The sequence below is a fragment of the Poromitra crassiceps genome (genome assembly GCF_964638095.1).
Source record: "Poromitra crassiceps genome assembly, chromosome: 4".
In the NCBI taxonomy this organism is placed as follows: Eukaryota; Metazoa; Chordata; class Actinopteri; order Beryciformes; family Melamphaidae; genus Poromitra; species Poromitra crassiceps.
Genome location: NC_139626.1, coordinates 36,267,433 through 36,292,113, shown reverse-complemented (window position 1 = coordinate 36,292,113; position 24,681 = coordinate 36,267,433). Strand labels below are relative to the sequence as shown.

The 24,681-nt window shown below is 43.4% G+C and overlaps 2 protein-coding genes and 1 pseudogene across 4 annotated transcripts in view; 2 read left to right on the top strand and 1 right to left on the bottom strand.

The window, feature by feature from the left end:
- Positions 1-873: 873 nt before the first annotated feature.
- Positions 874-7,141, top strand: snapc3 (small nuclear RNA activating complex, polypeptide 3; the record flags this gene model as incomplete). Its single annotated transcript, XM_083634966.1, has 9 exons — positions 874-1,097; positions 1,826-1,909; positions 2,021-2,102; positions 2,285-2,389; positions 2,486-2,635; positions 2,918-3,000; positions 4,590-4,748; positions 6,596-6,703; positions 6,806-7,141. 9 exons carry the CDS (start codon positions 874-876, stop codon positions 6,951-6,953), a joined length of 1,143 nt encoding a protein of 380 aa, XP_083491092.1. The 3' UTR covers positions 6,954-7,141.
- Positions 7,142-7,877: 736 nt separating this feature from the next.
- psip1a (PC4 and SFRS1 interacting protein 1a) overlaps positions 7,878-24,681 on the bottom strand; it is a 29,195-nt gene continuing 12,391 nt past the window's right edge. For both annotated transcript variants that reach the window (XM_083634636.1, XM_083634637.1), the window contains 8 exons: positions 24,384-24,570; positions 22,249-22,331; positions 20,907-20,962; positions 19,198-19,268; positions 18,820-18,921; positions 13,767-13,968; positions 9,777-9,876; positions 7,878-9,024 (listed from right to left, as the gene is read on the bottom strand). In XM_083634636.1, the coding sequence (XP_083490762.1) occupies positions 8,994-9,024; positions 9,777-9,876; positions 13,767-13,968; positions 18,820-18,921; positions 19,198-19,268; positions 20,907-20,962; positions 22,249-22,331; positions 24,384-24,570 (832 nt within the window). In that variant the 3' untranslated portion in view covers positions 7,878-8,993. The remainder of the gene's footprint in view (positions 9,025-9,776; positions 9,877-13,766; positions 13,969-18,819; positions 18,922-19,197; positions 19,269-20,906; positions 20,963-22,248; positions 22,332-24,383; positions 24,571-24,681) is intronic.
- On the top strand, positions 14,974-16,584 carry LOC310774903 (UDP-glucuronosyltransferase 2C1 pseudogene; annotated as a pseudogene). Its single transcript has one exon. The product of its transcript is annotated as a UDP-glucuronosyltransferase 2C1 pseudogene (transcript).

Here is a 24,681-nt window from a genome sequence, read left to right as displayed (position 1 = left end):
TTTGTAGAGATTCTTTCAATGATTCCATGGCAACATCCATGTCTCTTTGATCAAAAGTCATGCCTCCCTGCATCACCAAGATGCTGCTGTAGTGTAGCCCATACCCATACAGTAGCATGGTACATACTCTGGTCCTTCCTGAAGGCAAAAGCAATAAACTCTTTGTTAACAAAGTAGTACATCTGTCCAGTCAAAGAGAGATCATGTCGTCAATGTGACATAAGAGAGCCAATGCATTAGAGAACCTGTTGAGAAACAGCTCGAGGGCAGAAGAGCACTCCTTCAACGCAGTCTCCAAATCCATTTGAGGTGACCTGCATGGATCTCCATGGGGAGATTTAGCTCGGTGCAGTGATTCAGCGAGTGAAAGGAGGTAGAAAAACAATAGCTAGGCCTACATCATCATCAGTATATAAAAGGGAGCTCGGGCTCTGTCTTTCTCTGTCTGTCCCACTGATGACATCATCAGTGATGTCATAAATTCACTCTCACACACACACACACACACACACACACACACACACAAACACACACACACACACACACACACACACACACACACACACGGCTATAGTTCAGTGATGATGTCATCAATGATGTCAACAGTGATGATGTCATCAGTGACATCCTTGTGACATCACTGATGATGTCATCAGTGACATCATTGTGACATCACTGATGATGTAATCTATCTCCACCCTTGGCAGCAGCAACACTGTTACTTTTCACTGTTGAGGGGGAGAGACTGAGGGAGAGAGAGGGGAGAACGACTGAACCTCTCTCTCGACACAAACTGCAACAAGCACCACGACGCTTAAAAATACATTTCCCACAATCCTCAATCTGGAACGTCACGTGGTTCCGAGTGCGAAAATGGCGGCCTCCAGCTCGTCCACAGATCACAACATCCCAGATTATGAATGTATTGATGTTAACACCAAACCGTTTCATATCGGCTCGTTCAGAAACGCATGGCTGGAGAGACTGCCGTCTTACTACTCGTATCAGGAAGAGGACGAGGATACATTTGATAGTAACTTTGCCAAGGAAATGGGCATCACTGCGGAGACCCTGAGTGAAGTGAAAGCCATCTGCAGGTAACATCGCTAAACGTCGTTGACGACTCTCTAGATCCTGACCTGGCTGGCACCCCAGCTCGTTCATGGCTAGACGTTTCGGGCTCCTTGCGAGGAGGTTCTATAAACCATTTTTGTTAAATACTATCTAAGGCAGAGCTGCTTGTTTGTGTAGGCCTAACTGTCAAGGGGATGTAGTGGGTAAATGCCTGGGTACACTTTTTACCTCCAGGCTCCAGTCAGTCACCGTCATAATGCACTGTACCACCACCAATAGAAAATGTAACACATTTTAGTCAGACAATTATAATCATGTAACATATAGCCTAAATAAAACATTTGTCACACTCAGTCTCTGCAAAGAGAGAAAGTGTGTAAATGTAAATCGAGTTTAGGTGGTTTACCCTCCAGTGTCCACTACATCCCTGCCTACAGGCACATTATCTCTGGTGTGGAGATAATAACAGAGAGAATCAATCTATGATCTGTCTACTCAAACATTACTGATATTAAACCATCTGCATTTCACTGGGGACTTGTTGGATACCTTCAGGATCCCTTGGGGGTCCGCACACCTCACTGTGGGGAGGACCACAGGTGACTGCTTAGTGTCCTTACTGCTTCCCAAGTCTTTCAAGTCACGAAAGAAATTCAGACAATTTTGTTGTTACTCCGTTAAATCTTTATTTTTCATCTTTTGTTCTTTTTCAAAATGCACTCTAATCAATTTTGTTTTTGTTTCTTTCAAGTCTTGATTCACTTCGCTGTCATCCTGTGGATGAGCCCCCCGACACAGAAGTTGTACCTCCGGACTCCACTCTGAGAACGCTAGTGTACGACAATTTCTCAATTTGTACCTGTAGTAACAGTATGTCTCAAATGAAGCTACCGCTATGGTATGAAAACTAATCACATTACAACACGTTGTGATTCTCTTTCAACAGACAAAGGAAAAAGAGGCAAGATTTCAAGGATAATCTGAAAGTGCAAAGACAAAATAGACACGAGCTTTACGCTGTTGAGATGGTGAGTCCGCCTGAGGGATTGCAGGTGCAACTGCTGCCAGTCTGCATTCTATATTTTCCCTTACACCTGCAGCCCATTTCCAACAACTACCAACAACTATCAATAAATACGGTTCCCTCTGACAGAAAGAGCAACGTTAAAGTGTCTTTAACGTCAGGTTTGGGTCTTTGTTTGATTTCCAGGATCGATTAACCTTTGGAAGAAAAGCAGAAGACGAAGAGCACACGGTCCCTGAAGGGGAGCTCATTCTAACCATCAACATCTACTATCCAGGCCCATTTGAGAGAGTGAGTGGCTCCATTCAAAAACCCTCCAAATCGGACCATCTTAAACTCGATATGGTGGTTCAGCATGGTGACAATACGGTGTCCTTTTCTCCTCAGTATAAGCATGTCAGGCCCCACATGACTCTGTTGATGACGAGCTCCCACAGCTTGGCAGACCTGAGGGACGCTATTTGCTGCGTCAGCGACTTGCAAGTGTGTGGCGAGTTCAGCAACACGCCCGACATGGCTCCAGACTTCATCAGCAAAGTGAGTGCACATAGATCCAGGTTACTTACAACTGTCCTTCCTTTCAAAGCAATCTACCAGATCTGATCAAGAAGATTTGTCACAGTGAGACCCGCATTGCTGTGTATCCACAATAACCGCAAATATTCACTATGAGTTTGCTGTGGGTGGCGGTACCACTCAATTTAAGAATTTCATCCGAGTCTAAAATGTGTAGATTGAATGGTGTGGGGAACGAACATGTGTGAACATGAACAACTCCCAGGACTTATAGAGGTAATAATTTCATGTGTTCTGTTTCAGGATCTTTACAAGTCAGCCTTCTTCTTCTTTGAGGGCGTGTTCTATAACGACATGCGATTCCCAGAGTGTCAGGACATCAGCATGTAAGTTTCACTTCCTGATTGATGAATTGATTGACTGATTTAGTTAGTCTCCTCACATACTCTACTCATTTACTATTGTAGTTTATAATCCTTTGCTCTACTTGTCTGATCGGAGTTCATTTCCCCTCAGCTTAACCAATGATGAGCAAAGGGGTGATTAGGAAGATGATTAAGACGCCTTAAATCATTATCCAATGTAACTGACTGATGAAGTCACTACTGAGGGGAGAGTTCCCGCTTGGGCAGATGAAGTCAATGCGGAAGTACCAAAAACTGCAGTTCCTCAAATGACCATTTGAGACTGGCTGCAAAAGGGAGTCATTCCCCATTCACCCCTGTGTTAAAATGCCTTGACAGTAGAAATAAACATGTTTACAGCCTGGTTATGAAAACAAAGATGCAGTGTACTCCTGAAGATATCTCAGACTTTCAGACATGAACTCTGGACTATGTCCATTGAATCAGGTCCGGACATTCCTGGAGTTACCCCAGACAAGAGGTATTGTATCCCGTCTCGCTAACTTCATAAGACATAGCTCTCTCTATTTTTTTTTGCTATTTCCAGGGGGGGGGCGGGGACAGACAAATGCTTCAGGGCAGGCAAACGGCAGCATACAGACGCACACACATACAGTCAGCGAGTCGCAGTTTCAGAGGGAGAAAGATGGCAGAGACACCGGATAACGAAACGTTAAGTATCTTTTACTTCACCAGAGTCGATGCTGACAATGCTCGTTGTCACAAGTGCAACAAATCGTTCACTAGTAAGCACATGGCCACTCGCTCGCTCTGGACATTCAACTGTAGTTTTCAAACATGGGCCGTTCTGCGAGCGACACGGCCATAGTACTAGGGGGGCGGGGCTTGGGTGGCTAAGATCCGTTTGCGCGGCCGCACGCTCACAACTGACAATTGTGTTCATCATACATGCATGTCTGGATATCTTCAGGAGTTCACTGCATGTCTGAAAATGAGGGTCTGATTTACAAGGACCTTTTTAGTCTGGGTGGATGCTGTCGACACCCTGTGACTCTGGGTTCAAATCAGGATGGATGTCTTTGTACCCCACCACCTTCTCATGAGTTGGGCCCATGCTTACTAAAATAATCCTGTTGAAATGCAGACCGGCGGAGGCAGTGGTTAGGAATATGTGGTGCAGAACATTGCACTTGAGCTGCTTTGATTTTCACACATTTATCTCTCGACCACTGAAACACCGTGAAAGCTTGTCTTGGGAATAGAAGTGGCAAAATGTTGGGGAGATGTTAGACATAACAACAAAAAGTATGCTTTATGTATATTAGTTAGCAATCCACTCATTCATTCATGGTCAAAACCGAATTATCACGGTTATACCCTCAAGTTTTATGTCCAATTAAGATGATGAAAAGCTGTTATTTGGATCACAAGGCTGCTCTGTTATTGGAAGTATCCAAGTTCAGTCTGACTGCTACATAGAAATCTGTTGTGCATTCCTAAACCTCAGATAACCTGGAACCCAGATGGATTGACATTTTGAACTGATAAACCAACACAGCAGTGTTCGCAGGACACTGTGCTGATGCATGTTCTCTGTGTCTGTCACGCAGGACCACCATAGAATGGGCAAAGAGCCGCAACTTCCCCTCGTACCAGCAAGCCAAGATGGAGGACACGCGCTTTACGGATCTGAACGTGAAAGTGGGCTTCCCCTACCTCTACTGTCATCAGGGAGACTGCGAACACCTCGTCATCATCACAGACATCAGGTTATTGCTGGGTTCTTGGTTATCGTTGTCACTTGTACAGATTTTTTATTACCCTCGTCTCGTTTCTCTTAACGGCGAGTTAGCCCCAGTTCACACAGGACGCCGAAGCAACGCTCAACCGAAGCTGTACCTACGCTGCACCCACAAGTTTCATTTAGGCGTCCTTGTTAACAGACGAAGCCGTTCACACCACCCGCGCGCGTGCCACGCTGACGCCGTGCCGAAGCCACGCTCACGCCACGCCGAAGCGAGCACTCAGGGTTGACGCCGAATTTCCAAGCGTGACGCTGAAGCCGTGAAGCCGTGAGGCATGAAGTCAATAGGAGTTGTGGGCGGGTTCAAGGCGCAAGAGTAGCCGCTGAGAGGAAAAGACAAGGCATCTTGTGTGAACGGTAAGGCGTACGTTCAGCTTGTGCCTGCTTCAAGCTTCAGTTCTGCTTACGTTTGGCGTCCTGTGTGAACGAGGGCTAAGAATTTTGTAGTATGCGATATCTGTGTAGGTTTGATAGGTACAGGTAGGTTTCAATACCAGCGCCTCAATGATTACTTCACCAGATGCTAAGATTTCTGGCTTTCAAAACTCACTTTGCAGCCTGTATGCTGTTTTTGTTTTGGAGCAGAAACTCTGTATTACAGTAATTACAGAAACAAATGGGATATACTTTGAGCCTCAGACCATGAAGACCCCCCCCCCTGCAAAATCACCAGATTGATGGCCTACTAAAGCACGGAACACACCGGGCCGATAGCAAAGAACTCGAGGCAACGAAGGCCGACTGTTGCGTCGCCTCACGCCGCCCATCGGGGGGCAAAAAGTTGCACTCGAACACAACACAAACACTACAGCAGTCAACTAGCACGCACGTTCTGGGCTGTGCCTGCATAAGAACACTACAGCAGTCAACTAGCACGCACGTTCTGGGCTGTGCCTGCATAAGAACACTACAGCAGTCAACTAGCACGCACGTTCTGGGCTGTGCCTGCATAAGAACACTACAGCAGTCAACTAGCACGCACGTTCTGGGCTGTGCCTGCATAAGAACACTACAGCAGTCAACTAGCACGCACGTTCTGGGCTGTGCCTGCATAAGACAGAGAACTGCAGATATACAAACCAGATACATGAAACAAAGCAGCGTTTTGCCTACCATTTTTACATCCCTTGCTCATCACTTAGATGGTTTCGAATCGAGAATATGTCTGATAAAGAGTTGCAAATGCCATTGGCGTTGTCAGCCCTTGCTTGTTCTTTAGCTTGTAGAATAGAGGAAGAGGCGGGAGGTGAAAAAGGAGAAACCGCACTAAATGAGTGGTGATATACAGCCACAGGCTCAAGGGGCTTTCTCGAAGGCCACGTCGTTGTGAAAATATTAGTGTATTTAATGATCCAATGAGATGAAGTTTTGGTTCGGTTTCGCTTTTAAACCAGCCAATCAGTGATTTCTCTCATCGACTGCTTGACGAGTTCCAACAGTGCGGGACACACTGCAAAAACTAGGGCGATAGATGCTCACAGACGGCCCAGACATTGTCGTCGGCGACCGTCGGGCTTGGTGTGTTCCGGGGTTTACATAGAAACAAGTGTGCTATGTTGACTTTAACAACTCCACAAACCAAACCAAAGCACTGTGCTTGCACTTTTGTACAAATGCACACAGAGCCCGGCTCTTAAAAGGCACACCTACTTATTTTATTCATAAATGTTATGTGCTGGTTTTTCGTTTCGGTAAGCAGGGTCACCGTAACGAAACGTGAAAGAAGCTTTTAGTAGCATCAATGTGAGACACATTTGTGTGATCTTCAAAGGCTCTGATGCTTTTCTCTCCTCTCTTCGTTGCATACTGCAGACTGTCCCATAAGAATGACTGCCTCGACAGGAAACTGTACCCAATCCTCACCCACAGGCACCAGCTTGTCACCAGGAAGTGCTACGTCTGCCACGTCTTCATTGGCAGGTGTGTGAAATGCCGAGTTACACCCATAACAATATGACCGCTTTGGTCTGTCATGTCAGTCCAAATTGTTAACACGCATTCCACATTGTCTCAACTCTCCAGATGGCGGACTACCAACGACCGGTTTGCTCCAAGTGACCCGTGTCTGTTTTGTGACAAGTGCTTCCGGCTGCTGCACTACGACGTTCACGGCAACAAGCTGGGAGACTTCCTGGCCTATCCCTATGTGGACCCTGGTGCATTCAACTGACGCTTTTCTCGATTCCACATTTCACTTGAAATAGAAACATATTGCCAATTTAGATGTAGAATTTTATATGAATGCTTGTTTGAGAGGAACATAATTTTTCTATGTTTGTTTGCACAATTTACAGCTTTCATTTTATACTGGCTTTTTTGTTTCAAAAGTTGTTTGAAATCAATATTAAAAATATTTACTGGTACATTACCACATTTACTACAGTGAATATTTCCATTTAAAATCTTGCTTGCTTGGATGCATGGTTTAGGTTGGAAATGATTAAAATTGGGAGGCAACAGCACAATAATTCAGTATCAGTATTTTGAACCAAGCCTGCTTTGGGTAAAACACCTTTTCAGTGCTCAGGCTGTGGATTTTTGTTTTTATTCTTGCCTTCTCTTTCTCCTATTTTGTATGTGAATTGTGCCATATTTCCATCTTCAATTTTTTAGCTCCACCTCCTTCAAGTGATGCTGTAAGCTGCCTGGTGTGGCAAGAATTCTACCAGGATTCTGAGTAGCTGGTGCGCAAAAGCTAGATGTTGGCTTGCCTTACACAAACACAGGGTTCTGCCAAGGTGCTTGGATTTTGAGAAAAAATATTCAAGTCCTGGAATACCTTGAAAATAGACTTGATTGATAGTAGAATTAACTTGTTAAAGACAAAATGTGATATAATGCAAATTTGATCCCTTTTGTGCCAAATTGATATTTGAAAATCAATTATTTGGTTTGCATGAAGTCCTTGAAAATGAAAAAAAGTGCTTGAAAGTCCTTCAATTTCTTTTTGTAATGTCTGAATGAACCCTGCAAACATGACTTATACTCAATTCACAAAAGCTTTTGTTTGCTGGTCTAAACATCCAGTGTCAGTTGGACCTTGCATCGCAAAAAAAAGTCACATGGAAAGTGATGTTTTTTTGTTTCTGGCAGCAGGCAACTTTATTTGGAATACATAGAAGTGTGTAGTTAGCATGACCAGCAACAGCTACTACAGCTGAACAGGCAAAGAAAGGACTGACCTACATTCAAAACTTCAACAGAAATCCAAGGAACAGGACACTGATTGTAAAGTGATCTCTGGCAAGTGCAGTGCAGGAACACACCAGTGAACGCTTATAAACAAAATACTGCTAAAATCTAAAAGAAAGAAAACCTAGATCTAGATGGAATTGCTATGCACTCCATGTAAACAATGTTGCCATACAAAAACAATGACCTACAAACTATTGCTTTATTAATAGATGGTGAAACAGGTCTTCAGACAGGCACAAAAATACTCTTATTTACATCTACCGTATGTTAGGGAAAAAGTTTAAAACAAGACACTTTAACATGGTGGAATAAAGCATTTTCTTGGCAAAAGAAACTTTGGCCAACTTAAGTAGAATTTCCTTTCACCTGAAATGAATCCACAGAATGTATTTTAGAGGGAGTAAACATTCCCACTATCTGACTCTGAGCTACAACTAATCCTCCCTACCTAAGGTAATTTGTAATTTGAATTTAGATTTGACGCTGGACAACAAATTATTGAAATGTCAAAAACATAATGTTAAAATATGGTACATAGTTGACAGTAGCATCAAATACAATCTGCTCCAAATGAGAACTGGGACTGAATGGGACTTTCCAGATACATTTCTGTACTTCATGTGATGAGTTGGTATGGACCGGTGCAACAAAATGAACAGCAGGATTAAAAATCCAAAAATCACTCTTCTGTCACTGTGAACATTATCAAACTGCAATATTTTTAAGTAAATATTGTCAGTGAGGCAAAGACAACACTTGAAGTAAAAAATTAAATACAATTAAAATTGAATTCTTCATGATGGGGCTTCATGTGTTTGATGTATTGCAACCTTTTGAGTGCGAACAGACTGCACTGCAACAAACTGTCAAAACTGGTGACATGTAGGCATCACCAGTCCACTATTGAGCCTAACAGAGTGGAACTGGACAGGACGCACCAGTTGGGGAGCCCAGTTTGGACGAGATCCTCTGAGCACAGCAGCAAATCACTTCTGTTCAGGCGTGTCTAGCAGACTCAGGTGGACTCTTCCTGAGCTTTTGGGGCACTGCAGTAAAACGACAACAGTTGAATCATTTTAGTAGAACACTGTAAAATTATTTTCCAGTCTGATCAAATTGAGTTAAAATGCTTTTAGTAAACAGAAAGTGCTTGACAAAGCTGTGGATAGCAAGATCATCTATTGTGATTGTTTTGAACTTCACTATAGGAAATCTGTGTGCCTCAAACGTGCTACAGGCAGCCTGAAATTAACTTTCTGGCAAATTAATTGTGGAGGGAAAGGGAAAGGGGGGCATCCAAAATGGATGTCTGAACATGGTATTTTCGTGGTTCCATGAATCAAGTACAATATTGGTGAAAAACCTCTCATCATATGCAAACTAAGTAAATATGTAACATTTTCTTTTTCTAAGGAAAACAATTCTTTTTTTTGGTTAATCAGGAGTCAATCAGAAGCCCATTTCTTACAAAGCCATTATTTTGCTTTCATTTGATTGGATCAAATTTATAAATAATGGCAGTCAGCACGGACAGGGAGTTGTAAATCAGTCAAAGACCAACCAACCAAGCCAATCAAATGGTATAATCTCAAAAAGGTACTGTCCCGTGTGTGTCGTGGGTGATCTTTACTGATCGCCAAAGAAACTGTACCATCATTTGGCACTTGTGATCATTTTCAACCCAGTCTGTACCAGTAGTTCAGAACCTAGGACAGGCTTCCCACTGGACTTCATGTTGATCTGTTAAACCCTGTTGGGGCTCTCCATAGAGAATCCTCTGCATGTACGAGTCCATTACCTGCGATTCTCTCCTGCCGAGGCCTCCTCAAGCAGCTTCTCTCTTTCTGTCTCCTGCTTCTTGTCGTCAGGGTTGAAATCACCATTTGTCATCTTGTTGTCTTTCAGTGGCAGACAGACAAACAGACAGACGGGATGTTAGCAGAGAAATCACAGGGGGATGTGATGTTACATGGCTAGCTCCAGACCATACGCAGATACATGTGATTTTCTATCCTTTTGACATGCCTTGCTCTAGAATGGGCGCTTTGAGAGATGTTTGTCTTGGTGGAAATACAGTAGGTCCAAGACTCCTGATTACACTGACTATTCGTGTACTGACGATGCCAACCACAGAGATCCTATGATATCCTGAAGTAGTGGAGAAAGGGACTTAACTTAAGGACAGTGCTTCAGTGTATCACTTCTTATTAAGTAGGTTTCTGTATGTGACTCAACTGGTCAAAATGGATGACAATTAACCAGAAGACATGCAACCTGGCACGATTTTACAGCTTGACCTATCCATCTGTTCCACACAGATCCACACTGTTGTAACTCTGCCACTTACTGTAATACTACCAGCTGTTTCAAAATTGCGTACATCAAAGGAAAGGTTTCTTAGTTTTGCCACTTCCTCTACATGTTTTTACACTTCTTATAAAAATCAAGGCCAGGTCGAAACCTGGCATAGCCCCGGTGCATGGTATCGTCACGCATTTTTTCCAAAGGTGGGTTGTATCATTTTAGATAGTTGTCATGCTAATGCCTGTGCAAGTGGTCATTTTTCTGATCAGTTTGTTTTTAAGTACTTATTTGACATATAAAAAGGGATGATTGACAGCTGTGGCAGCCAGTCTCAAGCCGTCATCTACAGGCTACAGGCTCTTCACCTTATAGATCTGTTTTACATAGAGAAGACACTGCTTGGTAAAACAAAAGGAAGACACTGCTTGATCTGTCTACCAGACTGTATATCGATGGACCGCAATAAAAAGGACATTGTTTTGAGAAAGCTGCGCGAAGTTGGTTGGGGACTTAAGTAAGTTCAGAAAATAATGTGTTTTATTAGTTACTCCAGCTACGTTATCGTTTATTTTAATACACAATGGTTTTAATGGAAGCAGACTAGCATTAACCGCTTGTCTGTTTTGCCGGTTTTTGTCGGCTTCATATTACTCTAACCTAACAACCGATAACGATAGCTGGAATAACACAATAATAGACACATATTTTCAGAACTTACCAGGTTTTCCAACTACCTGCATATGCCAGGAAATGTGTTTTATAATGTTAACTCCCGGGTCTAACCATAACATGGGGCCTCCACAAGTGTACACAACAACCAGCCAATAGCTAATCGCTAACGCGTTAGCGTTAGCTTACAGACACTGGAGGTTTTATTTTTGGTATTAAAGCAATAAACGTTTTTATATAGATATCTCAGGGAAGTGCTTTGACTGTGGGGATGTTCGTTCAATCTTCACAAGCTCCTCTCTTAGCTGTTGTAAGGATATACAGAGAAGAGACCAGGCAGGCTGGCTAACATTGTGTAAAACAGAAGGAACACACTGCTTTATCTGTCTACCAGACTGTATATCGATGGACCGCGTTAGCTAGCTAATTAGCCATGTTAGCTGCCTCAGTAGGTAACGTTAGCCTATAGAGTATTTATCTGACGTTTATGTTAGCTACTCCTCAAACCTGCGGGTGGAAATGGTTTATGCGATGCGATGTATGTTGAAGCAAGACAACGTTTTAATGTACCTTGAATTTGACAAATTACGACGGGTCGTGCTCACGCAGATCTAAGCCCTGGCCATCCTAGGCTCAACGCGAGACTCATCAGTCATTCGGATGAGTCTTGCGTTGAGGCTATGGCCATCTGTATTTTTACAAACGCCGAAATATTCCCATACAGCCGACGTTTTTAGATGGGGGAAAGTTCAGGGGGGTCCTTGCGTTCTCCTGCTTTATCACACACATGATTGTAAACACACAGGGACAGCTCCTCACAGCTCCTCTCTACTGTGCGTCTGGCATGCAGCAAGGGGGAGGGGCCGCGTAAGCTGCATTCTGCAAAGCGACCTGGGCACGTTGTTTTGGGGAAACAGCTGATACCGTGAGGAAGGTATGACGGCAAATCTTAGTGGGGCAGCGGCGCCCTCTAGTGGCCGGCCGCCATTTAGTCGCCTAAAACGGTGCATAATTTGTCTTGGCGAGATGCGGGAACGTAAGGCCCCTGGTGCATTACCGCACCGGGGCCAAAAATCAACATCTAGTCGACTAGATTGCATTGTAATTTCAACAACTAGGAAGGAGCTCAGACAACCTAAATCTGATATAGGAGTATACAACAGGGCACCTTCTTATTCAGATTTCTAATAATTCATAGTTACGGTGAACAGAACAGTCCCGGTTTTCAACACTCAATACCAAATTGTCCCAGTTTCCACCCCAATTAAAATAATATCATTGTACTTGTTTTTCAGTGCTGACATAGACGTTTATCAGGCCATTTACACCTGGCATTAACATGCCTTTTCTGTCATCAGATTGCAATCATATTGTGCTTGACCACTTGAAAGTACAGGTGTAAAGGTCCCCAAGACACATTGAAGACGGATTGCAATCTGATTGGCCAAACCACCTCCAGAGGTGGTCAGGGACACATTGTGTACACATTGAACACAAGTGTAGATGCAATGTGTCCTCTCAATCTGGATACAGCAACTGTATGTGGATTGAGAGGACACCCATTTTGGGTGATCAGATTGCAATCAGACCAAAATGCATGCTAACGCCAGGTGTAAATGAAATCTGGCTAATGTGGTCAAGCACTATCTGACTGCAATCTGATGACACAAAACGCATGTTAACACCAGGTGTAAATGGCCTCTATGATGTTCTGTCATGTGGAATGAAGTTGATTGAACATCCATGTGAAAAAAGTGCACCGTGAGAAGTACAGTAGAAGGCAGCCAGGACCTGCAAGATTTTATTGTTATTATTACATGATCTGTTCTGCAAATTCACTGACGTTTTGGCCTGCAAACGTGTGAGGAGAGTGTTCATCTTCCATTGATGATCCAGGAGTGGATCTCAGCAGAGCAGGCAACATACATGTGTGTCTATGAGGCCATTTACACCTGGCGCTAACATGCGTTTTCTGTGATCAGATTGCAATCAGATTGTGTTTTATCACTTGAAAGTACAGGTGTAAACGCCCCCAAAACACATTGAAGAAGGATTGCAATCTGATCAACCAAACCACCTCCGGAGGTGGTCAGGGATGCATTGTGTACACATTGAACACAAGTGTAAATGCAATGTGTCCTCTCAATCTGGATACAGCAACTTTATGCGGATTGAGAGGACAACCATTTCTGCAATCTGATTGCAATCAGATTGCAGAAAATGCATGTTAACGCCAGGTGTAAATGGAATCAGGCTGAAGTGATAAAATACAATCTGATTGCAATCTGATCACAGAAAATGCATGTTAGCGTAAATGGCCTCTTAGTGTGTGTTAGAGAGAGAGAACTGATGCTGTCTGCACCAAGACATTTCATCCACCATAGATTTTTCCCATAGACATTTCGTAAAAGGCTTATAAAAATAGTAACTAAAACGACATTTAGTAAATATTTTCAATACTTATTGCGTCAATAGATTTGTTGTTGTTTGCTCCCATCTTCGTCAGGACAAAACATGAGCTGGCAGCTCTCCCATTCTCCCCATGCTCACGTGGCTTTCGTCTGGGTGTGCCAGATACCAACCAGAGTTCAAAGACACGCAAGTCAGGAGAATGTTTGGGACTTTCGTGGGAATTGAAAACATAACAGTGTGGTATATAACATAACAGTGTGGTATATAACATAATCACAACCTTTGAATGAGCATTGTGCACCCATGTGACTAAAACAACAGTTCAACAGAAACCATGAAACCTGGCAAAGAATGGATAGGCCCAACGTTAGAGAGGATGATGAAATGAATAGCGGTCCGGTACCTGAGTTGTGTTCCCTGGCTTGTTCAGCTCTCTTCAGTGCACCTTTCTTGGCCTCCTCATGCTGCCTTTGTTCGGCGATAGACTTGTTGAGCACTTGGCTGAGCACCGAGTCACCCTCCCCCACCAGGAACATACTCTTAAACTTGTTATACAACATGGTTGACTTGTCCATGATGTCCTGGTTGGCCTTGAATCTGCGGATCTAGAACACGCAGGTAAAATAAATCAGTACACAACACATACTGTACACAGCTCATGCAGACAAAGAAGCATGGCTACATACACACAGACACACATAGCTAGGAATACTTTGGATGTAACCATTTACAGTATATGGTTTATTATGGAAAACACCAATACCCCATTATTTACACCTGGTTTGTAAATGCTGCCTGCATCCGGATAATTTATCTGGATAATGGTCGCATTTAAAAGCCAGGTGTAAATGGGGTGAAAGGGATCTGAACACAATGTGAGTCAGACTATCTCCAGATGTGGTCAGTCAGATGATCTGATCACATTCTGATCACGATGCGTTTACACCTTGCATTAACATGCGCTTTTCCTTATCGTGATAACATCCAGATAACTTAAACAGGTGTAAATGGGGTGCAAGGGACATCAGTGATCCATTTAGTCCAGCAATTACTTTCCCCTCTGTGCCCGATGAAAGATTGCATGTCAACTCTTGCTGTCAAGTCAGTACGATCATTTTTCATTTACACTATTGCTATGACTTCAAGATGGAAGCCACCATCAAATTTGTGTTAAACAAAATTACAAAACTAAGCATACTGTAATTGGTGTTGATTCTGTTGAATATGTTTTGAATGGAGTGTAGCAGTAGATTCCCCCGCCTACCAACACGAGGGTCGCAGGTTCACGCCCCTGTTACCTCCAGCTTGTCTGTGTCTTGAACTTCAGCCTACAAATAAGAAATATTTAAGCCCTTATATTTTATGAGTATTTGTCGGGCAGAGCTACATTCTCAGTGTCCAATCAGCTCATGGACCGAGGCGTTATCTCCTTAACTCTGATCTTTGTACAGGAGACAAAGTCCTCTTGGTGTGTTTTCCCCCTCTGGAAAGGCCCGGAAACAAGAGAAACGAGACCGTAAAAAGAAAAGACAGCAGAACAGAAGACAATAGCACAAGCTCATCGAGAGAAGACGGGAAAACAGCGACCAAAGTCAGAAGAAATTAGCGACATGGTGTTTTTCCCGCTTCGTCTCCACTCCCTCTTCCTCATCGTCTATCTCCTCTCTGGCAGCGTGGACGGCGGTCATGTTCTGGTCTTCCCCGGCGAGTACAGCCACTGGCTGAACATGCAGAGCATCATGGAGGCGCTGGTGGCGAGGAACCACTCTGTCACCGTTTTGGTCGCTGACGCCTCACCCTCCGTCGACTACAACAACCGCCGCTACGCCGGGAAGTTCCATTTTCGCGTTTTCCAGGTGCCGTTCACCCGAGCCGAGATGCATGGCGTCATGCAGGACTTCATCCACTTCTCCATGTACGAATCGCAGAATGCCTCGCTGCTCCAGAAGTACCTGAAAATCCACTACTTGATGGGCCGGGCCTCTGGGCTGCAGCTGGTGCAGTGCGATGCCATGCTGCGAAACGCCACGCTGATGGCGTCGCTGAGGGTCGCCGGCTTTGACGCCATCCTAAGCGACCCCATGATACAGTGCACCGACCTGTTGGCCGACCTGCTGGGCCTGCCGCTGGTCATTTCGATGCGGTTTTCCTTTGGCACGGTGATGGAGCGGCACTGCGGTCACGCGCCGGCACTGCCTTCGTTCGTCCCGGTGGCACCGCTGACTTACAGTGACCGCATGACGTTCACAGAGCGGCTGGTCAATAGTGTGGCCTACATTCTGTTATCAGTTGCGACGGAGGCATTCTGGAGGCTGAAGCTGGATCCATACTACAGTGAAATCAAAGGAAGTCCCACCTCAATGTGTGAGACCATGGGGAAAGCCGACATCTGGCTGATCCGAACATTTTGGGACTTGGAGTATCCGCGGCCGTTCCTGCCCAACTTCAAATATGTAGGTGGTTTGCACTGCAAACCGGCCAATCAGCTGCCAGAGGAAATTGAGGCGTTCGCTCAGAGTTCGGGCGATGACGGCCTGGTAGTTTTCTCGCTGGGCTCCATGGTGACGAACCTGACGAAGGAGCGGACCGATGTCATCGCCGCCGGCCTCGCGCGTCTTCCACAGAAGGTGATATGGAGGTACAAGGGAGAAAAGCCCCCCACTTTGGGGCCAAACACAAAGCTCTATGATTGGATCCCGCAAAATGACTTACTGGGCCATCCGAAGACCAAAGCCTTCATCACGCACGGTGGCACAAACGGCCTTTATGAGGCCATCTACCACGGTGTCCCATTGGTCGGAATCCCACTTTTCGCCGACCAACCAGAGAACATCCTGCGTATGGTGAGCCGAGGCGCCGCCGTCTCATTGGACTTCAGGAGCATGACATCTGAAGACCTAGAGGAGGCCCTCAAAACTGTCATTGGCGACCCATCCTACAAGTCCAGCATGCAGCGTCTGTCGGCTCTGCAGCGCGACCAGCCAGTGGCCCCGTTGGACACTGCCGTCTTTTGGATTGAGTTTGTGATGCGTCACGGAGGTGCACATCACCTCAGGGCACAGTCGCACCATCTGAACTGGTTGCAGTACCACAGCCTGGACACCTGCGCTGCTCTGCTGGCTGTACTCTGCATTACCATTTTCATTTGTTATAAAAGTCTTCAGTTTTGTCTGCAAAAATGTTTCTCTAAGAGGAGTGAACAGAGGAAAAAGACGGAGTGACAAGAATAAAAAATATATATATTCTGTGAAAAAGTATGTATAGAGAGCCGCAGGGATGACGTATTTTTGTAGGCAGAATGCGGAAGTCCCGAACTTCCTGGTTCTACACTGTTTCTGTCTATGGGATTTTTGAATGGGTTTTTGCCGCGATGCTTCAAATACGGTCTCTGGGCAACGCAAGATTAATCAAACGCGAACCAGATTCCAGATTATTCCGTCGGATAATCTTCACACATGAGGACCACTTTCATGAGTTTTGAAGCGTAAATGCGAGCCCTAGAAGTAAAATGCTCGAGCTAAGCTAATCCAGAACTACACACTGTCGCATAGGCTTCCACGTCACGTCAGCACTCAACCTGGACTGTTGTTGATGTGTGCACTGATTACCCCGGGCTGAACGGGGCTGAACCAGGTGAGGGAAAGAGAATTTCCGTGTTCGCCCTTTGAAGTGGTGACGTTATTGACGTATATATCCCCATCAACTCAAAAGTGTAGTCTCATTTAGCCGTTTGCTAGCTAGCCGTCCTTTTAACGGCAAGTAAAAGCTTCAAAACTCGTAAAAGTGGTCCTCGTGTGTGAAGATGATATTACTAAGCACTGGTTCGCGTTTGATTAAGCCAGCGTTGCCCAGAGAGCTTATTAGAAGCATCGCGCCAAAAACCCATTCAAAACTCCCATAGGCAAAAACTGTGAAGAACCAGGGCTGTTAGCATCGATGATTTCCGGACTCGTTACTGCGGCTTTCTACTCCTCCAAAAATTACAATAAAAAAAAGTATCAAGCACGCTCACTTCTCTCACCGTTGGGCCACCACTGCCCCATTCTATTTTATTTCTATTCGATTGTGCTTTTCCCCGTCTTATTTACATTTGATACGTAATACATAACAGTACATATTTACTGTTGTGATTATGTACCTACTCTGCACTATGTCCTGTAATGGAGCCACCTAGCATAAGAATTTCACATGTGCATACTTGTGGAAAGAAAATAAACATCTTGAAATGAATTTACAGTAACATATATATATATTTTTATAATCATTGCCAGAAGTTTATTATTTTGTCAAGGACTAAAGTAACCCTATTCTTCAAAAAGGGAGAGTCACTTTCCCCCCTCTTCTTCTTGTTTTATGGCAGTTGGCATCCAGCTTAATGGTGCATTACTGCCAAACATCCCCCCCCCCCACCCATTTAGGAATAAAAATGTTAATTTGTGAAATGAAACCTTTTCATATTTATCATTCCAGAAATGCCACATTCTGTATTCTTTCTGACTAAAACGTCAGAGGAGCAGGTTTTTATGAATCGCATGTGATAGAGCAAGTAGGATGGCTGGACCAGAAGAACAAAAAAACATCTAAATGCTGAAACTGTGGCTTCCTGTGCGATGTCTCTCTCTCGTGCCACACTAACCCTGCCAATGAGTCTTAAGGCTGGAACACAGGCAACGAAGGCCGACTGTTGTGTCGCCTCTCACGTCACCTGTGTCACGTCACATGTGTCATGTCACCTGTGTCATGTCACCTGTGTCACGTCACCTGTGTCACGTCACCTGTGTCACGTCACCTGTGTCACGTCACCTGTGTCACGTCACCTGTGTCATGTCACCTGTGTCACGTCACCTGTGTCACGGCCACAAAGTTACACTTTAACACACCGCAAAGACTGCAACTAGCATGTACATTCTGCGCTCACGTGAGAGGAATCTCTCCATGACAGCAGGCTTGGTTTATCTATATACAGTCTCTATGCCATAGACTTTATGACATGCATTACAGTGGCAGCCGGCCACAGTGGCTGACTAGCCAATCAGAGTGATTTCTCGACGCCGATTCAACAGGGCAAATCGGCAAAAAAAGACCACAGACAAGGCCGACTTGTGCAAACGTTGCGGGACACATCGCAAAATCTAGGGCTACAGATGCTCACAGATGGTCCAGACGGCAGACTATCGGCTTGGTGTAGCTTAATCTACTGTATACTCGGACGTGAAAGCACTCACCGTGCCTCGCCAAGGGGTAGCGCCACGGCCGGCGTGCCTGTCGGCGAGGCTTTCGTGGAGCTCCCCAAAAATGTGAACAGCGCAAGTACACGATAATGTAGATGGGGAGATAACAGGGGAGACTAGAGTGAAAGCTATGACCCCATCTCGAGGGTCGCACTGTTTCAGCCTTGTGTCTGGGCTTTTAGGAACAACTCCTTTGAAACATCCTCTTATGTTTAGTGAGTCTACCTTTTTGAGCGTGGCAATGAGTTCGCTGTGTTTCTGCAGGTGCTGGGTGGTGACCTGAAGGGTGCCAATCTCATCCAAAGCCTCCAAGCACTTCTTCACATCCTAGTGAGATGAGATGAAGAAGGGACAAGTGACCAATGAGCAACGCTGGAGAAAGGCTTCCTGAAAACATTTTGTTTGTTACTAACCTCAGTGAACAGAACTAAATTTCTCTTTAGGGTAGCTTCAGTGTTCAAATTTTCCAGTGTGAAGTAACTGAGCGCTTGTAAAATTATTCTTTCAAAGTAACTTCCCCAACTCTGACCACACGCCTAATCTTTGCCATATTATAACCAAAATTAACATACTGACTCCAAACATTGTGTTATTACAACTTACAGGGTTGTCAATTTTCAGCGAAATTTTTATTTCACTGTGCAGCCTCTGGAGTTTCAAGTCGGCTGAGACTTCTGTGGAAAAGAAAGAGAAAGTCAAAATGTTGATGGAAAGATATTCCCTTTCCTAGTTTCCATTAGCTTACATTAACTGGAAAACACATTGTAGCTAGTTTTCAATAGACATTTACCGAATGAACGTGTTTAGGATAATTTGATCGTTCACCAGAACTTGGACACATGTTACCATTGGTTGGCAAAGCTAGTTAAAACCATTGAGGAACTAAATTCAAGACACTACAAACAATATTCTATTATTACTCACATTTAACCATAATTACAATGTAAAAATGGGGGAATAAATTGAAGGTTAGCTTAACAAAGAGCCAAATTGGCTTCATGTACTTATTGTCTTGATACCACAATTTAAAGAATTGATATATGCCACATCTGTGTTGGACAGTTCAATGTTTGTTATGTGTGGACTTAACTCAACCAAACCAAAAGGTAGAAACCACAGAAGCAGGACTCCAATAACGTGACGCTGCCAGATGGGGGCGGTATTGTGAAAACAATACCGCCCCCATCTGGCAGCATCAGGTTAGGACTCTAATGTGTCACACCACCAACACACACAGCCTGGAGCTGCTCGGCTGACAATGCGTAGACTCATGATTAGATTCACACCAACATGATGTCACTACCGTAATAACTAGGGTTGGAACCAGTGATTGGACAAAACTACTGTGTTTTGGATCAGTTATGGCAAATCTCTGCAGATCATCTGATCATTTTGAGGTATTACGCTGTATTTGGAAAGCTATGGCTGTTTGGACTGGAAAGGCCTTATGATCAAAGTCCCCTACAAAACCCACACGGAGCAGCCCACATCTTCTTAAAGGATGGCCGTCACAGTGCCGCTTTTTGAAATATCAACCATTTCAAAAAGTGTTTGTCGCCAGTCAACAGACTGCTTTATAGGGCAATATGATATATGATATGAAAATAACTTTAGTCACAGTACCGGTAACTTAAATGCTGCTGTTTAGCTGCCCCCCCCCCCAAAAAAAGAAGAAGAAAAAAAGACACAGGCTTTATAATGTTAAGGACAAAACCCACAAGTGGACCCAGTAGGGGAAACAACTAGCCTAGGTAAACCCAGCCCCCACGTGACCTGCTCTCTCAGTTCCCAGTCACTTGTGACTGTAAGCAGGGTGAGCCTGAGAGCAGGTCACTGGGGGCTGGGTTTACCCAGGCTAGGAAACAACTACTGTGTAGTTATTAGTTATTTGTACTTTATCATTGATAATGATGGCATGGCCTGCATAATGTGACAACAGAAGCTTACAGCAGAATACAGCACGGACAGATATGTGACAAGTATGTGACTTGTTGATTGTTTTATAGACAAGATAATGTGTTTGACAGTCCCTGTATCTGACAGCTGTCTTAATTAAGTTCTGTTTTTACTTTTTTCTTTTCAGTTCAACTGAACTGTAGTGCGGACGTTTATCTTAGTTGCGCATCATTTTTAGATGTAAATGTCTATAACTGGCAGAGGAGAATTGTGAAGGATTTCTGTTGAACTTGTGAATATTGCATCAGAATGGTACCATGTAACCGTGTAGCTAAGCCTGGAAAATCCTAAAGTTTTTCATGGTTTCAAGACTGCACAAACCCTTTTCTTTCTAAAATATCAGATCTTGTCCTCACCTTTTTTCTTGTCTCCCTTCCTCTCTTCACCTTTCTTCCCATCATCTTTGTTTTGTCTGCGAAAAACAACAACAAAAAGCTATCGATCTTTTTCCCGCCGGGAGGGATCCATCTCAATGTCATAACTCGGGGTGGGACAAAATATCGATATATCGTGATACTTCCTCTTGCGATACATTATCGATACACTGGCACCCATATCGTGATACCATATTGTGACATTTTATCCTGAAATGTGTATTTTTTGCATGATTTTTTTTCTGTAAACTTCTGTAAAATTTAGTAATTTATTTTACATTATTTTGTATCCTTCCTTTTGACTTCACATGTGGAGTCGTGGACAAGTTACAGTCAGTGTGTGTTAAAGAGGCAATATGCAGTCTGCACTTTGTTGTACATTGTTTCATTCAAATTCTATGAATAAATACATAATTCCTGCCGTTTGCCTTTTTAGGGGTCTTTTTCCCTCTTCAGTTACACAAATATCATGATGTATCGCAGATGAAATTTCTTGCAATGTATCGATTATCGCAGAATCGCTGTATCGTGATATGATCGTTATCGAAAGCCAAGTATCGTGATAGTATCGTATCGTGGGTTACGCTGCGATTCCCACCCATAGTCATAACATGCCAGACAGTGTTCGTATTGAATGCCTTTCATAGCTGCTTGACTGTTACTATGGACAAACGGAAACCAGGGCAACTTAGAGCCTAGGTTTGGGTAACAGCTCTCTGACTTCCATACCAAAAAGCATGTTGATATTTCAGAATAAAATTATGTCTTGTAATCTTTCAGAAGGCAATGACATAGGCTGCCATGTTCCTGATGCTTCTATGCACATATACAAGTCAATCTCAAAATACTTTTATACTATGCAATACGGGTGTAATGCTGCGGCTTCCCAAAATTCACAAAACTCATTAGGTTCAGTTCTATACGACACAGATGTGTCACGGTTTGTTTCATTGTCCATACAGCAAAAAAGTAGAAATGTCATTGATAAAAATATATATATACTAATTTATTTATTTTAATTATTTAATGTATTTCATTAATAGTTTCACAATCTAGTTGACATTTTTATTTTTGACAATGCCCCCTTTTTTCCCACTTTTTGTCTTTTTCATCTCAGTTTTACTTTACCATGATATCCTTGTAGAAGCAGTGAACGATTTGTTCAATTTGCAATGGGTACCTAAAGGGTTCACCCCTACAATGAATGCAAGTGTAAAAGTAAATCCCAGATAGTGATAAATGGTTTTCAATGTTGAATGGGCAGCGTAATAAATATTTTTTTGAAAAAAGAAAAGAATGGGCAGTGTGTGTGTAATTTACTTACTCTCTCAATTCATCTACTTTTCGCCGCCGCACCTCTTTCTCAGTCTCTATTGAGTTGTTCAGTCTCTTTCGGCCATTGTTTTTCTGCTCATTGCAAAGGATGAAAGGACATTGAAAACATGTACATGAAAGCATACTGCACATCTTGGATGGATCATCTGAGTCTGAGATAAATGGACAGATCCAGGCAAAATCCATGTTGTAAATTCAGGTCTGCCTGTTTTCACAAAACAAATCTAAGGGTTTTTAAGGCTACCTGGATCTGAACTTCAGATGAAAACGACGACCAAAATATAGAAACAAAAGGCTGGCTAAAACTGAAGATTTCAAACAAAACTATAGAAAGCTCAGACAGTATAAATGGACAGTTTAAAAAAAGAGATACTATGAACTAATTGGTTAGGAGCAACCTGCCCAATTGTGTTTGTTAAAGAAAATGTGCTAAAAACAAAACAAATTTAGCAAATTGTTCTAGCCCCATTCTGCCTTCCAACCTCATGCACACCACCACACCAAATATCAGAAAGTCTTAATTGAAAAGATTCCTGTCATTCTTGGTGAAAACCATTAAGAGCTCTTATACGAGAGATCAGCCTGACATCACATCCACCCAGAAATGCGGAACCCCGCAGCAGATAACTAGTATGAGTTGTGCCAAACAAACATTAATATCTCAAAAGTATACATCACATCGCTTATATTTTGGCATTCTGAGTGAGAGCAGAAGTAGCTCAAGAGTTTGATGTATAATATATGCATGTTGTGTTAAAGTTGTCTGAACTGTCGCAGTTTTTAAAATGTAAACAGCACAGCCGGCTAGAGTGAGACGCTCAAGGCAAGCTCAGGCTCCATAGGCTCCCATTGCCGTTTCCACCCAGTGATGCAGTTTGTTTACCAAAATGCTGATCGGCTGATCCCTCGTATAACTGTATTCAAGACTTTTTAAGGCCTTAAATTTGGAGAATCTTTTTCATTCTATTCAGATACACTGACCCGGTTAAAGGGACAGCTCACCCTATAATCCAAAATACCGGTACATATTTTTCTTCTCACCTGTAGTGCTATTTATCCATCTAGATCAGTGTTTCCTAAAGACTGGGTCGGGATCCACAGGTGGGTCACAGGAGATTTTATTTATTTGGGTCGCTAAATGAACTTGCAGACTTCTTTCCCAGTCTTATTTAAAATTAGTAGGCTATATTGTTTTACTGACGAGAGGAAATAAATACGATGAACGACGATACCTAAATGCATTTATTTGGTGTCATTTATAGAGTATTGAAGATGTTTATATTTTCAATAACACATGCATAAAACAAAGTTGTGATTTATCAAACGTGTATCCCTTTGAAATGGCTGGTTTACAGATTCAAGATAATTGCAATAAAAATGGGCATGAATGTTCATTTATGCACTATTTGGCTGTTCTCACGATTTATAGATAAGGCCTATTGTGAATTGGATTGCGATGGTTTGTCATTTTTAAAAAGTGGATCCCCACAAAAAGTGTTTGGGAAACACTGATCTAGATCATTTTGTTAGTTGCCAGAGTTTTGGAGATATCGGCCCTAGAGACTTCAGCCTTGGCTTGCGGTGCTCAAAGCACCAAAAAATAAATTTGAAATCATGACCCTGTTGTGAGCAGTTTCATATAGGAAATTTTTTCTTTTGGCTGAACTACACACATTAGCGTCTAGCTAGTTGCTACATGAAACTGCAGCTAGCAGCAGCTAGAGCAGCAGCTAGCAGCAGCTAGAGCAGCAGCTAGTGGAAGTATTCAGTCGAAAGAAAATAGTTCCTACATGAAACTCCTCACAAGAAGGTCTGTGGATTATCTTGAGTAACCAGGTCATTATTTCCAGAAAGAGACATTGCTGTTGAGTTTTTCAAATGTATTTCTGGCACTTTGAGCACCACAAGTCAACTGCCATCCAGTTCCATTATATTGGAGAAAAGGCAGAAATCTCCAGGGCCGATATCTCCAAAACTCAGGCCACTAACACAAAACGATCTAGAATGGATAGGTGAAAGGAAAAATGTGTTTTGGAATTTAGAGTGTGCTGTGCCTTTAAGCTTGGTGTGTCACCTCTAACGTCTTAATATTGACACGTCATTTTGTGCAGAGCGGACACTTGCCTCCTCATCCTCGGAGCCAGAGGAGCTGTCGTCCTTGGCTTGTCTCTTCCTCTTGGCTTCAGGCTCCTTCCCGTCGGCATCCTTTCCTTTGCTCTCCTCCTTCTTCTTCTTCTTCTTCTCCTCCTCTCCACTCTTGGACTTGTCCTCTGCTGCCCTCTTTCTCTTTTTGTCCCACTCAGCAGAGTCCCTGAATAGGAAGGAGAAAGCTGTTAGAGGGTTGGGAGGCCAACAGAAGCAAAAAGTCAACACTCCTCAAATATTCTGAAAGTATAAATGATAGTAAGAAATATTCTGAAAG